Source organism: Huiozyma naganishii, chromosome 9 (genome assembly GCF_000348985.1).
Source record: "Huiozyma naganishii CBS 8797 chromosome 9, complete genome".
In the NCBI taxonomy this organism is placed as follows: domain Eukaryota; kingdom Fungi; phylum Ascomycota; class Saccharomycetes; order Saccharomycetales; family Saccharomycetaceae; genus Huiozyma; species Huiozyma naganishii.
In genome coordinates, this window is record NC_035930.1 from 71015 (window position 1) to 85775 (window position 14761).

General features: G+C 42.6%; 7 protein-coding genes across 7 annotated transcripts; 3 read left to right on the top strand and 4 right to left on the bottom strand.

Moving 5' to 3' along the window:
* Nucleotides 1-60: 60 nt before the first annotated feature.
* CPR7 (peptidylprolyl isomerase CPR7) lies at nt 61-1251 on the bottom strand (the record flags this gene model as incomplete). Its single annotated transcript, XM_022609713.1, has 1 exon — nt 61-1251. The coding sequence occupies one exon, from the start codon at nt 1249-1251 to the stop codon at nt 61-63; it is 1191 nt and encodes a 396-aa protein (XP_022466081.1).
* Nucleotides 1252-1573: 322 nt separating this feature from the next.
* On the top strand, nt 1574-5413 carry GEA1 (Arf family guanine nucleotide exchange factor GEA1; the record flags this gene model as incomplete). Its single annotated transcript, XM_022609714.1, has 1 exon — nt 1574-5413. One exon carries the CDS (start codon nt 1574-1576, stop codon nt 5411-5413), a length of 3840 nt encoding a protein of 1279 aa, XP_022466082.1.
* An 83-nt stretch (nt 5414-5496) lies between these two features.
* Nucleotides 5497-6828, bottom strand: SLM5 (asparagine--tRNA ligase SLM5; the record flags this gene model as incomplete). Its single annotated transcript, XM_022609715.1, has 1 exon — nt 5497-6828. One exon carries the CDS (start codon nt 6826-6828, stop codon nt 5497-5499), a length of 1332 nt encoding a protein of 443 aa, XP_022466083.1.
* A 995-nt stretch (nt 6829-7823) lies between these two features.
* Nucleotides 7824-7952, bottom strand: KNAG0I00480 (uncharacterized protein; the record flags this gene model as incomplete). The annotated part of the gene is made up of 1 exon (XM_022609716.1): nt 7824-7952. The coding sequence occupies one exon, from the start codon at nt 7950-7952 to the stop codon at nt 7824-7826; it is 129 nt and encodes a 42-aa protein (XP_022466084.1).
* An 883-nt stretch (nt 7953-8835) lies between these two features.
* HTL1 (Htl1p) lies at nt 8836-9066 on the bottom strand (the record flags this gene model as incomplete). Its single annotated transcript, XM_022609717.1, has 1 exon — nt 8836-9066. One exon carries the CDS (start codon nt 9064-9066, stop codon nt 8836-8838), a length of 231 nt encoding a protein of 76 aa, XP_022466085.1.
* Nucleotides 9067-9416: 350 nt separating this feature from the next.
* Nucleotides 9417-12221, top strand: CWH43 (Cwh43p; the record flags this gene model as incomplete). Its single annotated transcript, XM_022609718.1, has 1 exon — nt 9417-12221. The coding sequence occupies one exon, from the start codon at nt 9417-9419 to the stop codon at nt 12219-12221; it is 2805 nt and encodes a 934-aa protein (XP_022466086.1).
* A 664-nt stretch (nt 12222-12885) lies between these two features.
* On the top strand, nt 12886-14652 carry POL4 (DNA-directed DNA polymerase IV; the record flags this gene model as incomplete). Its single annotated transcript, XM_022609720.1, has 1 exon — nt 12886-14652. One exon carries the CDS (start codon nt 12886-12888, stop codon nt 14650-14652), a length of 1767 nt encoding a protein of 588 aa, XP_022466087.1.
* Between the last annotated feature and the right edge of the window lie 109 nt (nt 14653-14761).

Below are 14761 nucleotides of genomic sequence, written 5' to 3' on the forward strand. Positions count from 1 at the left end.
TACCAACGAAAATATATAAATCTTAGAGGGCTGATGTACAACTGAGATGCATTTTACGGACTATTTGAAAAATTTAGCCAGATTTTTCTTTGTTTTCTCTTTCTTCTGTGTCAATAAGGTTTCTGTGTATTCAATTTTGGTCTTAACGGCACCATCATCAGGGTTTTTTGCCTCGCTCGATTGAAAGTCCTTCAAAGCGTCGTCAAGCAGACCCAATTTCAAATTACAGTTACCTCTTCTCAGATAGGCTTTAGCTTCGTCACCACTAGAAACGTTATCGCATTCTAGAAGGTATTTTGTGTATGTGATGGAGTCAGAATAACGCTGTAAGTAGAAAAGCATTAAGCAAATGTTCAAATAAAGTTTCTTTTTCAGCTCGATAAGTTTAACGTTATTCTCTTTGTCGATGTCGTATTCTGGGACAAACTCGTTGACGTAGGCCAAGGCTTTTTTGTATTTGAAGTAAGCATTCATAAAATCTTTCTTCTTGTACAACAACGTACCAGCTTCTTTTATCGTTTCTACAGCCTCTACAGCTTTACCAAAATCTTCAGAATCAAAATGTTGGTCATCCGTGGGATATTCTTCATAATAGTCTCCACCTATAGGGTCATTCGATGCATTATATAAGGGTACGCCCATAGAGTCATTCCACTCACCGCAATCGCTGATTTTAACGCATTCTGTAGGGAACCCATCTGAGTCACAAGAAACCCTTTCCATTGTACGTACAACTGATTTTCCATGAATAACCCGTCCGAAAATTGAATGTTTTCCGTTCAAATGAGGAGAAGGGAATGTAACGATGAAGAATTGCGAACTGTTCGAGTTGGGAGATCCGGTATTAGCCATAGCTAACACAAATGGTTCTTCAAAAGTACCCAGGTTCTCGTCATCAAAATTTCCGTAGCATGCAAGTTCTTTGGATGCGTCTTGAAATTCATTTTCAGTAGCATAGATGGAGCATCCGCCTTTTCCAATACTATCAGATTTGACATATGTCTCATCGGAGCCATATATAACGTCCCCAGCCTGAACCATGAAGTTTTTTATCAATCTATGAAAAGCATTACCCTTGTACGATAATGATCCATCCTTAGGAAACCCCGAGACAGTTTTGTCCCCTACGCACAAACGATAGAAATTTTGCACCGTCTTTGGAGCCTTGTCAGCGAATAGTTCAAAAACTACCCTACCAATACTCTCATCAGATATAGAAATATCAAAGTATGTAAATTTGGTAGCACACATGCAGCACTTACTAATTGAATCTGTATTTAGTAGTGTATTTTGTGAGGGCGGCTTCGACGTAATCACCTACTGAAGTCAATCTCGAACATTTTTTAAGACTTGATTTGAATGTCGATTTTTCATTTTTTTCATTTTTTTCATTTTGATACATTTCACAATGTACCTCGAATAGTTGTTAGAAGACTGTTCTGATAACTATTGGCAATTGTCTGTTGGGTTCTTAGCAAGAAGGGCTGATATACCATTGGTGAAGAAGGGCAATAAGCTGGTTTTGTTTGCTGTTGAATAGAGAATTGCTCCATTTCCGTGGAATCTTGGAAATATGGAGATAGCCAATTTAGAGGGAACGTGTCTTGGGGAAGACCCTGTTGGCCTTGCTCTGAATGCATGTCTTGATATGGTTGTCGCACTGAGGAAGGAAAACAGGAAGTTTAAATTGCGATCTTCGGGCGTTGCATTAATCCTCGGGGGTGGCGGTGACGAATACTATAGTAATTCTGACTTGTATCAAGTTGATGGACAAACCGGGTTCATGTTAAACGATCGAGCAGATCCTCTGATAAGTGACTTTATAGACGTGAAGGTGATGTTGACTGGGTTGAAGTCTATATATGCACTTGATTCAATTGCATTTTTGTCTCCTTTTTTGAGGGTGTTGAAAGAGAAATCGAATGTGGAACCTTTGAGAACGCTGGCCCTCGAATCCATAAAGAGGTTCTATACTTTCCAACTGATAAACAAAAACTGTATTAATTACGTTCAATGCTATCGGGAGACGGTTGCTGTCTTACTTCAACTGATAACTGATATAGCGGGATATCAAACCTTTGACGATGAAACTGAGATAGAAACCATCACAGTTTTACAGCATATAATATCTTTACCCTGTGGGGACTGCTTGACCGATATATTAATATATGAAGTACTGAAAAGGATATTACTGATCGTATGCAGAAGAAAGGCTTCTCAACACCTAAAGCGGAGAGCAGAGGAGGTTTTAACCAGTATCACCATTCATATCTACGGCAAACTGAAATTTATGAATCTAACTGCTATCAATGACAAATACATTGATGACGAACAGATTAAGAAATTTTTTGTTTTTAAAAGATCAAATAACTCCAGTGAATTTGACCTCACCGAGGAAATAGTCAACAATGAAAGTCAAGAATCTTTATCCTCTGAAAATGTTATGGATACGCCAAATTACGGCTTACCAGTGATCATCAATTATTTAACATTGCTTCTCTCGTTGATTAGTCTTGATAACAAAACGGAATATACGACTCATACCCAGATATTGGGCCTCAAATTGATCAACATAATCGTAGAGCTGGTGGGGAGACTTTTTTTGAAGCATCCAAAGCTTTTGAATATGATTTCGGACTCAATCTTCAAGTGCGTTCTGTCAATCATAGACACAAACGATGAAAAAACTTTGCTTATTGAACATGCTCTAAGACTATTCACAACAATTGTTCTCTCGATTGCATGGTTTATACCTCGACAAATAGAGTTAACGCTGAACTCTCTGCTTAAAAAGCTCAAACGAAGTGAGTTTCCCGAATTATCATTGATTATCATCGAACAGTTATCCGTGCTGTGGATGCGGAAACCGTCAATTTTTATTGATTTTTTTATCAAATTCGATTGCGATTTAGATTTTGAGGACGTTTCAATAAACTTTTTGAAAGTTATGTGCACATTGGCTGCTCCTGAGAGTAATATCAATGTTTCCACTTTTGCATTGGATGGTATGATCACATTTATCAACGCCATACATACTCAGATTGAAGGCCTTGATAAGCTACAACTTGAGCATGCGCCACCAAATAAGGTTTTGATGAACCGTAACAGAAAAACTGAATTTATTGACTGTATTGAGAAATTCAATGAAAATTCCAAAGAAGGTATAGAGTTATTGATTGAAAATAAATTCATACCTCACAACAACGAAGATGAGATTGCAAAGTTCCTGTTTGCGAATAATGGCCGTATGAATAAAAAGCAATTGGGTCTTTTGATATGCAAACCAACCAATGTGTCTCTGCTGGACAAGTTCATGTCTAACTTTGACTTTAGGGGTCTCAAAATTGATGAAGCACTGAGGGTTTTATTGACCCGGTTTAGACTACCTGGTGAATCGCAGCAAATTGAAAGAATCATTGAATCATTTTCGAAATACTATGTGGAAGGTCAGAAGTATGATGAATATCTACCACACCATAACGATGTAGCAAACATTGAGCATTCTGCTGTGAGACCAGATTCCGATTCCATCTTCGTCCTGAGCTATTCCATAATTATGCTGAACACTGATTTGCATAATCCTCAAATAAAGGAGCATATGTCGTTTGATGAGTATTCTAGCAACTTGAGAGGTTCCTATAATAAGGGGGCAGACTATCCAAAAAGTTTTTTGAACAAAATATACTGTTCGATCAAAGACAAAGAGATTGTAATGCCAGAGGAGCATCACGGGAATGATACATGGTTTGATGATGTCTGGAATAATCTCATATCCTCAACTACTGTGGTCACAGAGGTACCAAAGTTTCATACTGATGACTTGCTTCACTTCACTTCTTATGAGATAGCACAATTTGAGAGTGTGCTCTTTAAGCAAGTTGGAAGCAGCATTATCTCCAAATTATTCAATATGCTTGAAACGGCCAATGAAGACGACACCATTGTTGCATTGATAGGTATAATAGAACGCTGTTTTAAATTGACCCAATTTTTCGCAGACAGGGATTTGTTCAATGAAATTGTTCAAAATTTGGGAAAACAGACACTTCTAATGAAACCTTGCCGTGCTGGAGAAGAAAACGGCAATATGAATGAAGATATCATAGATTATGATAATGATAAGAACAAAGAGGCATCGTTGATTGACGCTATAGATGAGGAAACTGGAGAAATAAGCCCAGTTAGTTTCGTTTCTGTTACTGTAGGACGGTCTTTTAAGGCGCAAATGTGCCTAGTGCTTTATTTCAAGATACTTGGCCAAGTCGCTGGTTTAGGCTGGTTGGAGATGAGAAATTGGGATCAGGCTGTGGACATTATTTTGAGGCTATACGAAAAGAGAATGGTTCTGTACAACAATTATTTTCTTCCCCAAGAAAAACTGGAGAAAATATCTTCGTTAACTCCGCTAGGGCTTCCTCCAGCTGATATGTCGTTTGAGTGCTCGGTTAGCAGTAACAGGAGCATATTGTCCACTTTTGCCTCATATTTGAAAGGTAACGAGCCAAGCAAGGAGGAAATCTTAAAAACAAAAGGGGCGCTCGATTGTATCAAACTGATAAATTTCAACTCAGCTGTGTGGAATAATAAATATATCGTTACGGGAGACACTTTACTCCAAGTAATAAGCTTACACTTCCCCAAAAAACAAACTGTCTTCAATTTCAGATATTTCGAGCATGAGTTGCTATTTTTAGTTGAGCTAATGATTGATCTGATGGTAAAGCATGACCAAGTTGAGAGGGTTAGCTTTACACTCTATGAAAAAGTGTGTTCCCTATACAAAACTGAGGGAATGAAACGCGCCACATATCGAAGGTTAATGAATTATCGTGTAATTCTTCTCTCCATCACACCTAATCTCCAAGAAACGAAGCTTGTATCAGAGGAGATTTTACAAAGCAACGAACTTTACAGTAAGAAGTACTTTGAAAGTACGGACGGATTTGCATTATGTAACAACTTTTTGGAAAGTTGTCGTGGAGACACCGAAACGTCGTGGAAGCTGCTACCATTGATGACTAACAAAGCTACGATGACGTATATCCACAAACATGTTCTCCTGCAATTAAATGCCCAAAACTTTTTCGACTTTATTGAAATGATCTCTGCTCAGGGCCGGTCAGAGATTGACTTCGTTGTGGGAATACTTGGCGGTAAATGTAAAATTGCGCAGGAATTGACGCTAGACATGTTCATCAAAATGTTACAAGTTGTTATTTCAAAGATCATTACACCTAAAGAGGACACGCATGACATTTTTAAGGCACTTAAAGAGAATTTAACGGGTGACACTAGTTTGTTGAGAAGTTTTTCACCTCAAGCTGTAAAACAGATCAAAGAATCGATTGAGTCAGTAGTAGAAAAGAACACGCAGTTACAGGAGTTGATTCTCGTATTGGAGGAGTTTAAATGATTATGTTGTTGGTATGCATGCGTATATAGATATATATATACAGGAATAAACGTTACTATATACGTACAAATGAAACTAATATCTCACAGAACTATCTCAGAATTCATTACTCTGTAAAATGGAACAGTATCCTTTACGTTGGGGATGTTCAACAGATATGCAATAAACCTTTCCAACCCGAGGCCAAACCCACCTGTTGGTCTATAACCGACTGTTCTAAGTTCTCTGTACCAATCGAGATCTCGAGGGAGATCTTTTAGGCTTGCGGGAAGGTCCTCACGAACAGATCCACCGATCACTTCCGCTATTTGTGGGAATATCAGATCAAAGCACTGGACTGTGTCATCTGAATTTGGTTTCATATAAAACGGCTTCAATGATTTCGGATAGTTCTTGATGAAAACGTAACCGTTGTTGAACAACTTCTCGGCAATCCATTTCTCATGTTCTGATGATATCCCTGTAGTCTGGAACGTGTGTTCTGTGGGGGGTGCAATTTGAAACAAGTGTTTGTTGTTCTGTAACTCTTTGATCACATCGCGATACTCTACCTGGTGCCAGTTGTTCTCGTTGGTGATCCTCCCCCACCTTTCCTGTACTTCAATGTCCTCCTTAAATTCATCCCTGATATTCTGTGGGATATTTTGTACGACTTGGATCAACAAGTCCTGCACCCCCGATATTAGCTGTGGTAAGTGTCCCCAGTTAGTGGATTCCAATTCTAGCATCCAAAACTCTGCCAAATGTCTCCCCGTATCGCTTCCCTCTGCTCGAAAGCATGGGGACAAAGCGTAGACGTTGGACAAGGATTGTGCGAGGACCTCCAAATGCAACTGAGTGGACACAGTGAGGTTGATGTTTTTAGAGTTCCACTCTGCAGCGGAGACTTTGAAAGTCTCGTTGTGTCCCTCCGTGTCGTTGTTTGTCAGTAGTGGGGCGTCCACTTTCGTGAACCCGATTTGGTCCAACTTGTTGGCAAGGGACAACTCCAGGGAGGATCTAAACCTCAAAATCTGGGCAAGCTTGTTGTACTTGAACTTCCACAGCGGGTACTTTGATCTGATCTTGGCCAAGTTTACGAGTTGTTTCTGTTGTAGGGGGAAATTGTCTGGTACATTACCAAGCAACCGTAGGGAATCGACTGATATTTCGAACGGTTGTGGGCGCGTTGGTGTGAGTACGATGTGCCCACTTTCCAGTTGCACTGTTTGTCCTACTCTTAGCGCATCCTGTGGCTTGTTCTTGAGGACCAATTTCAAAGGTTGACTTGTAGTCCCGTCGTTGATGTTGATAAAGGACACATTTTTCAGTCTGGTGATGTTGGATATGTACCCGTTGACGATGGGGGATACAGTATTGTTCGACAACAACGCCCTTTGAAATTGTGCATACAGTTGTTTAACGGTGCACGGCATTGGCTTGGGTAACTGCGGGGGGAAGGGGGAAGCAAGATGATAATGTAAGAGTAAGAAGTTTGAACTAGAGCTAAGTAAAACACACAAATCAGTTTTTTTCCAGATTATATAAGAACTGTATAACTGTAGAAATTAGTTGAGAGGGTGCTAAGATATACTGATACCTGGTAACAGTTTCCCCTAGTCCGGTTATAATCTCTCTCGACTGTCAAGCGTCAATAGTGTCGCTTCACAAAGGAAGAATAGAAAGGAAAGTTCAAAAGAAAAAGAAAAGACCCAACAAAGCTGAGTACTTCTCTTTCTTCAACAGAAAGGATGGTAAAACACACACATCACCAAGCCTAACCTTCCTTCCATCTACCTTACCATGTAAAGTTTCCGTAAGAGAAGCCTGTCAGCAGATAGAAAAGGATTTGACCGGGGGTGAGGGAAAGAAAAAACACCAGGTTTAAAACAGTAGACAACAGCGAGCAACGCATGAACAACCCGTACGAGAAAAAAAAGATAGAGCAGAAGAAAGAATCAGGAACACGCTGGAAACAAAAGAAAGTAACACACACATTCCAGGTGTCCCATCATCCTCAAAAGTCACTTTTTTTTCCACAGTTGGAACACGCAGTTGCAAACACAAGCCGTTATAGCACGCACACACACATGGGATGGTTGAATGGAAAAAAGGGAGGGAAAAAAATTCTGGTCTATATTTGAGCTCCCGCACAACCAAGAGTCAAAAGAAGATACCCCAGAATTAATTGAAAAGTAGAACAGGTAGAAGTAATTTCATTAATAGAAGAAAGAAAGAAAAAAGCAGTAGAGGGGAGAGGAAAGTATAATTGTTTCTTGCAAACGAAACTCACACCAGCATTGCACTAACAAAAAAAAAAAGGGAGTAGAGAGTGGGAAACAAAGAGCTAGATTTGAAGGAAGGGGAGAAGTGGGTATATTATTATTTAAAGATGCTTTGCTTCTCCGTCTTCCTCTTCAATATCGACTGCTTAGAATCTTTGTAGACCTCTCTGTCTTTCTTGCCATTTTCTGTACAGAATGGTTAGAACGATGGCAACACAGGCCAAACCGACTAGGACAAAGACTAGAATAACACCACCTGGCAATGTAGTCATCATTATTTTCAAATAGTTGGATGTAGTTGTTTTGGTATGGAGTGGAAAAACAAAAGAACTAAAAGAAAAAATATTTTTTCCGCTAATCTTCTTCTATATGGAGAGAGAGAGAGAGAAGGAAAGAAAATTTGGTAACAAAGCAACTTATCAATGCTCTTTATAGGTTTCGTATAACGAACTATCCAAATTTTTTCTTTTTATATAATCCTTTTATCAAGAGGGAAGGGAAAAAAGAGGGAATTTGGAACCGATGGACACAGAGTGAGAACGACGCAAAAAGAGCCGGAAAAGAAGAGGGAAAAACGCAGAGGGAAAAACAGCGGGCGCTACTGCGATTCGTTAAATAAACACTGGCTGAGGCCCGTGTGGTATTGTTGTTCGCCGGATAAAAGAGTCTTCGCTCGCAGATTTGTTTGCACGTTTCCCAAAACCGACCAGAAATTGGCACCCACCGCACTTTGCGTGCCCTAATTCGCTCTGTCTGCGGCGTGTCCCGATCGGGGCGATGCCATAACAGGCGCGGGTGCGGCCTTTTCCCCAAAGGGACAGTGTACCGGGACAAACCAAAACAGACAGCGGACAAAAGCCAAATTCTCGAAAAAAAGAGCTCATCGCCGCGCCGGGCTCTGCGCGCGCGGGCCCGAAGCGGGAAATATAAACACAGACAAAAGCAGAATTTCCCGCAACAGCGTGTCCCAAAGGGGAAACGGACAAAAGCGACGAGAGCGGGACAGGGCTCCCGCGGGAAACACCCGGACACCTCCGCTTCTTCCGCGGGAAACACGGCCGGATCCGGCTTCTTCTGCTCTCGGTTCGTTCACACAGTACGTAAGGTACACACACGTATATGGGTCGATCTATATAAGCAGGAGACACACACTCTCTCTCACGCCTGTATGTCGCTCAGTTGCTGCCTCAATCTGGAAACGAGCTCGCTTGGGGGCGTCAGGGTGGCACTCGTGCGAGCGTCTGCCGTGGTGGTCGTGGGCGTCGAGGTCTCTGGCGACACCAGGTAGAACAGGTCGCACATTTGCTCCCGCTGCGATAGCAGGTGGTACGCGGTCAGCGTCTTGAGGGTGAAACTGTCCCTGGCACCTTCGGGTGTGGTTCTAGACATGGCTGTGTCGGTGGTGTAGTGTGGGTCTTGTTTTGAAGGTGTAGACGTTTTGTCTGTATATATATATATATTTTTTTCTTTCCTGCTTTCCTCGAGGATTTTACTCAGTAGTGCAGACACAGGTGGGTGAGCGTTCTGCGTGTAGCGGAGAGATCTTGCTTGTAATGGGAGGACAGGGGGCAACTGGTGTCGCTTTCTTTCGCTCTCGCTCTCGCCTCGGAGAAAAATTAGTCTTGAAAATTTTTGCAGGAACAAAAACGTAAAAGAAAAGCACGTTATATAGATTCTTAATGCACTTGATATCACAACAACAGCGGTAAGTTTTGACAGCACACACACACACGGCTTCGATGGTTACTGTCAGTGGGAAAGTGATCCCATTGGTGCACACTGTCTGTGCGTGTAGTGCGTTTCTAGCTGCGTTGGCCACAGGATGCGCTTTACACTTCCACAAAATTGTCGAAAATGCACACTACGGGTACCCAGACGAATGGTTCCCCAGTGTCTCCGCCACCATCGGAGACAGGTACCCAGAGAGATCGATCTTCCAGATTCTGATTGCCCTGACCGCCTTCCCCAGGTTCCTGCTCCTCTTGGGCGGGCTGTACACCACAGGTGACGTGGTCACGTGTGTCGTGGCCACCATCAGAACTGTCACCTGTGGAGGGTGGGTCTACATCACCTCGACAGACGATCACGACATCCACGACATTTTCATGATCTCGTACATCGTGCTCACATTACCCTACGATATCCTCGTGACCCGCAAGTCGCCCTACAAAGGGGCAAAGGCGCTCGTCGCGACCACTTTCTTCGGGTTGCTGGTGCCCATGCTTTACTGGTACTACCAACATCAGGTCCTCCATGTCCCCGGCGCCTATTCGATCTACGCTTACTTCGAATGGTCTCTGATCCTCTTGGACGTGGCCTTCGACGGGTTGCTCTACCACGATTTCAAAGCGTTTGATATCATTTTGCAACCAACCGCTGAATCGGTGATCAAAGTGACACCTGTAAAAATGGGGACGAAAAAACAGATGGCCAACCCCCCTAGACCCGTCAACACATGTTTATACTTGCTTGTGAACACTTTGAACTTTTTCATTTTCTGGTCTGGAGTCACTTCTCTGTACTGCATGGTGTGGTATTTCCCACTGTGGTACATGGGTATCTCCGGGTTTGAAATCGCCATCTTTGGTACAGCGGGATGTTTCATCCTCGCCATGCCAGGTTTACCAAACGTTCTATTTACTTTGGGACCATTGATAAGCGGGCTGATCACTGTCAATGCGTACCTCGTCGAAACACCGGAGACCAGGCTAGTCGTCGTCTCACTCGGTAATATTGTCGCAGTGGCAAGTTTTGTCCAACAACTGAGATCCATCAAGACTAAGCAAGTCTCGCTGAAGTTTGCAGTGGCCTTCCTTTTGGGATTGACTTCCTCTGTCGTCTTCAAAATGACATTCTATTCTAACAACCCGATTTGGGCCATCTTCAATGGCGACAACAACGGGTACAACAAGACTGGGCTAGTGATCGTCCTCATCGGTGGTCTATTGTCACCCTACACAAACGCAATCCACAAACAACAGCCGGGAACATCCACGGATACGAAAGGGGACACGCCCCGTCCAACGTACGGCTTTGGTAAGAAGTTACTAGTTTCCCTAGGTTTTGGCGCATTGTTCTACAGTATTCATCAATTACTGACAGACGCATCCACCGTGATCTACTGGTGTTGGGAAGGTTATGGTGACCACCAGGGGCCCCTGCAATGGCCATGGTCCTCATTGGTTTGTGCACTTATGCTTCTGGCCACCGCCACATCCCCCAAATTTTTCAATTCGAGTACCGTCCCTGTTTTATTGCTCATCACCTCTACGGCGGTTATGTCCATCAAGGAAATCCAGGAATGGAATAAATTCATCTTCGGTGGCATTCCCTACATTGTGTCAATTTTGTGGATTGTTCCAACCTATTTAGAGACAATGATATCAGTCACAGGAGTCATGTGGTTCACTCTCTCCTTTGTGCTCTACAACTTCTTTGTGCTAGCACATGTCTGGGTGGTCGCGTATGCGTTTGTACCAGGTGGGTGGTTGCTCAGAGAGAGGAGCGAACTTGTATTGGCTATATCTTCCGCGTTGATTGTCATTGGTATTTGTGTTTCTCGTGCTGGTACTTCTCGTTACTCCACAAGTACACTGTGCAAATCGATCGCATTTTACACGGTTCTTGGACTTTCCTTGATTGGGTACTTCACGTATCAAATCAAACCGTTGGGGACCCCACAACCTTACCATCCGGAGAATAAACTGATCACAGCTGGTATCTGGACTATCCATTTCGGCTTGGATAACGATATGTGGGCCTCGGAGGATCGTATGACGCAGTTACTTCGCGAGATGGAATTGGACGTTGTCGGGTTGCTAGAAACTGATACGCAAAGAATTGTCATGGGTAACAGAGATTTGACAAACAAAATGGCACATGACTTGAACATGTACGCAGACTTCGGCCCTGGTCCAAACAAGCACACTTGGGGGTGCGTCTTGCTATCCAAGTTCCCTATTGTGAACTCCACTCATTACCTACTATCGTCCCCCGTTGGTGAGCTCGCCCCAGCCATACATGCCACACTACGCACATACGACGATGTGCTGGTGGACGTTTTCGTTTTCCATAGTGGACAAGAGGAGGATGAGGAGGATAGAAGGTTACAATCTGAGGAGTTGGCTGCACTAATGGGCTCCACGACCCGCCCAACTATTCTGTTGAGTTATCTGGTCACTGATCCACACGAGGGGAACTACAACACGTATGTCAGCGAGACTTCAGGTATGCACGATATTGACCCTAGTGACGATGATAGATGGTGCGAATATATCTTGTACAAGAAGTTAAACAGAGTCGGTTACGCACGTGTCGCCAGAGGCTCGATTACAGACACGGAATTACAAGTTGGTAAATTTGAAGTGTTGAGTAATGAAGAATTGGCGCATGCGGGGAGCACGATATACGACTCGCAACATACGTCTGAGCCAATTAACGATCAAATTAAGTTCCCAGATATTTTCAAAGGCGACGGTCAAAGAGGCCATTTTTACCATGTCTTCGATCAACCGCGTTATTACAATAACAAAATTGACGCATAATGAGCTAGACACTGATAAACAGGTTCGTTTCGCTGAGAGACACGTAACAAACATAGCGCTTGAATGACCTAATTCTATTTATCCATGTGTATGTTTCTTTGATGTATTGTACACCCACCATTATTTTACATGAAAAAAAAATAACTGAAAAAGCTCAGAAAATTTTTTTAGTATAAAACGAAGCGACTTATTTTCTTTGCTGATTTCATGGCGCTTTGCTCTTCTTTCAATTACGGTTCGTAAATAACCATGCAGAGTCTGTATCGTTTCCGTGTGAATTAACTAGCCAATTTATGGGGATAGATATCCCAGTTTTCGAGCCCTTCGGGACTTGGTTACTGGATGGTTCTTCTACTTTGTTTGAAGTTTCCTACTCTAGCAGAGAATAATTGCACCAGTTTGAGCCGGTCCTTACCCTGTAATCATTAATATTATAAACTAGGGGCTGGTATAGAAGTGTGTGAACATTTATGCTTGTGTAGATTTTTTTTCGTGTCGTCGCTTTAGGGAAAGGGTACTTGTAAGTACAGTTTTGAGGTTCTTGCATCCAAAACAGCCTTGTATAAAAAGTACCTTGTAACGTAAGCGAGAACATCGCAACTGGTGGATGAGTCCTTGTTTTCCGTCAACTCACTAAAAGATTGACGATGCTTAAGGGGTCCGTATGATTTTTGACGGTGTCAAGTTCTTGATTTTACCAAATGCCAGCACTGCTGCCCTTCAATTCATAACAAAGTTAATTGAAGATAATGGCGGACATGTCATCGAAAGGATGAGTGAAGTACATGGTAAAATACTAGTCTTGGTTAACGATTCGTACGTCACAGAAGACTACAAGCTGAGAGATGAAAAGTACTTCAGAAAAGAGTTTCAGCTGGACTACGATGCTGTGTGGCAGTTCATCTTCGACCACGATTTACCCTGCTTAAACGTCAGTTCAGTAAGCGACTGGATAGCTAAGGGAGAGCTTAATGTGGCACACATAGCGCTCATCGACACATCTGCATTGGAGAATGATGAGACACAAGAAAATTTTCCGTCAAGTAGTGCTAACTCTGAGCAACCTTCTCCAGCATGTACGGCTGAAATGAAGGATACAAAAACAAGTCACAGTGAAAGTGAGACAGATATAGAGGGTTTTGTAGAGATGAGCCCATCCAGTAATTCACCCATGCCCGCACCTTCTGTGATTCCGGACCCCCCGGTGATTAAAGCAAACGAAAAGTACGTTAGATTGACAGAAATCCCGCGAATGAACTCACAATTGATAGATGCTATGCAACGCCTATACAAGAAGTATGACATTAAAGGGGATCATTTCCGGAGCCGAGGGTACAAACTGGCAAAGGCATCGATTGAAAAATGCCCTTTCCAAATTAAGTCTGGGGAACAAGCACAACTTGAGCTAGCTAACATTGGGCCAAGCATCGCCAAAAAAATACAAACTATCTTGGCGTCTGGCACTCTGCCCGGCCTGGACGACTCCAGTGAACTTGATCAGAGGTTAGAATATTTTACAAACTGCCATGGGATTGGCACTCACACGGCCAAACGATGGCTAGCATTACAATACACGAGCTTTACAGATGTACTGCGCGGTTCGCCGCAAGAGTTTGTCAGCGGTTGGCCATCGTTACTTGGTTGGTCCTACTTTGAGGACTGGTCGCGCAAGATATCTAGAACAGAGTGTGAAAAGCACCTCTCAGTAGTGAAACAGTGTCTTTCTGAAATTGATCCAGATTGCCAGGTAGAATTGCAAGGAAGTTACAACCGTGGTTCTCAGACGTGTGGTGATATCGACCTACTGTTTTTTAAGGAGAACTGTGACAATTTGGTAGTGATAGCAGAAATATTCGAGAGGCTTGTGTCCTTGTTGCACAGTAGGGGCTACATTCAGTGCATCTTACAATTAACCCCAGATTTATTTGATGAGTTTAAATCTAAGTTGAAGGGTATTTTTGATAAGTGCGAGCTTCCATTCCCTGCAAAGAATCATTTTGGCAATGATCGACACATACATAAATATTATCTTGGAGTGAAATTAACCAAGCATCAGTATAGGAGCGAAGAACTACTTCGAGCGGGGCAATACTTGCATTTGAAACCTTGTGATAATTTCATGTCCTCAAGTTCCAAAAAGTCGGAGAATCCGTGCAGGAGACTTGATTTTTTCTGTTGTAAATGGTCTGAACTAGGTGCAGCCAGGATTCAATGGACTGGATCTGGTGAGTTCAACAGATGGATTAGATTGCGTGCCGCCAAAATGGGTTACAAACTGACACAGCACGGACTTTTCAAGGGCGGTCAAAAACTAGAGAGCTTTGATGAGGGTGTCATATTTGACACGTTGGACGTGCCTCGAATTCCGCCTGAGGAAAGAGAGCAGGGACTCTGGATGACTAAACTCAACGAGAAGAACACAGTAGCATAGAGGTACCACTCATAATAATAAAAAAAGGTTCACTCATATAATGGTGTCTTAATATCCAGATAATAATGCGGATAAAAGCTTTTTTCTAATAGAAGACAGTTGATGTATA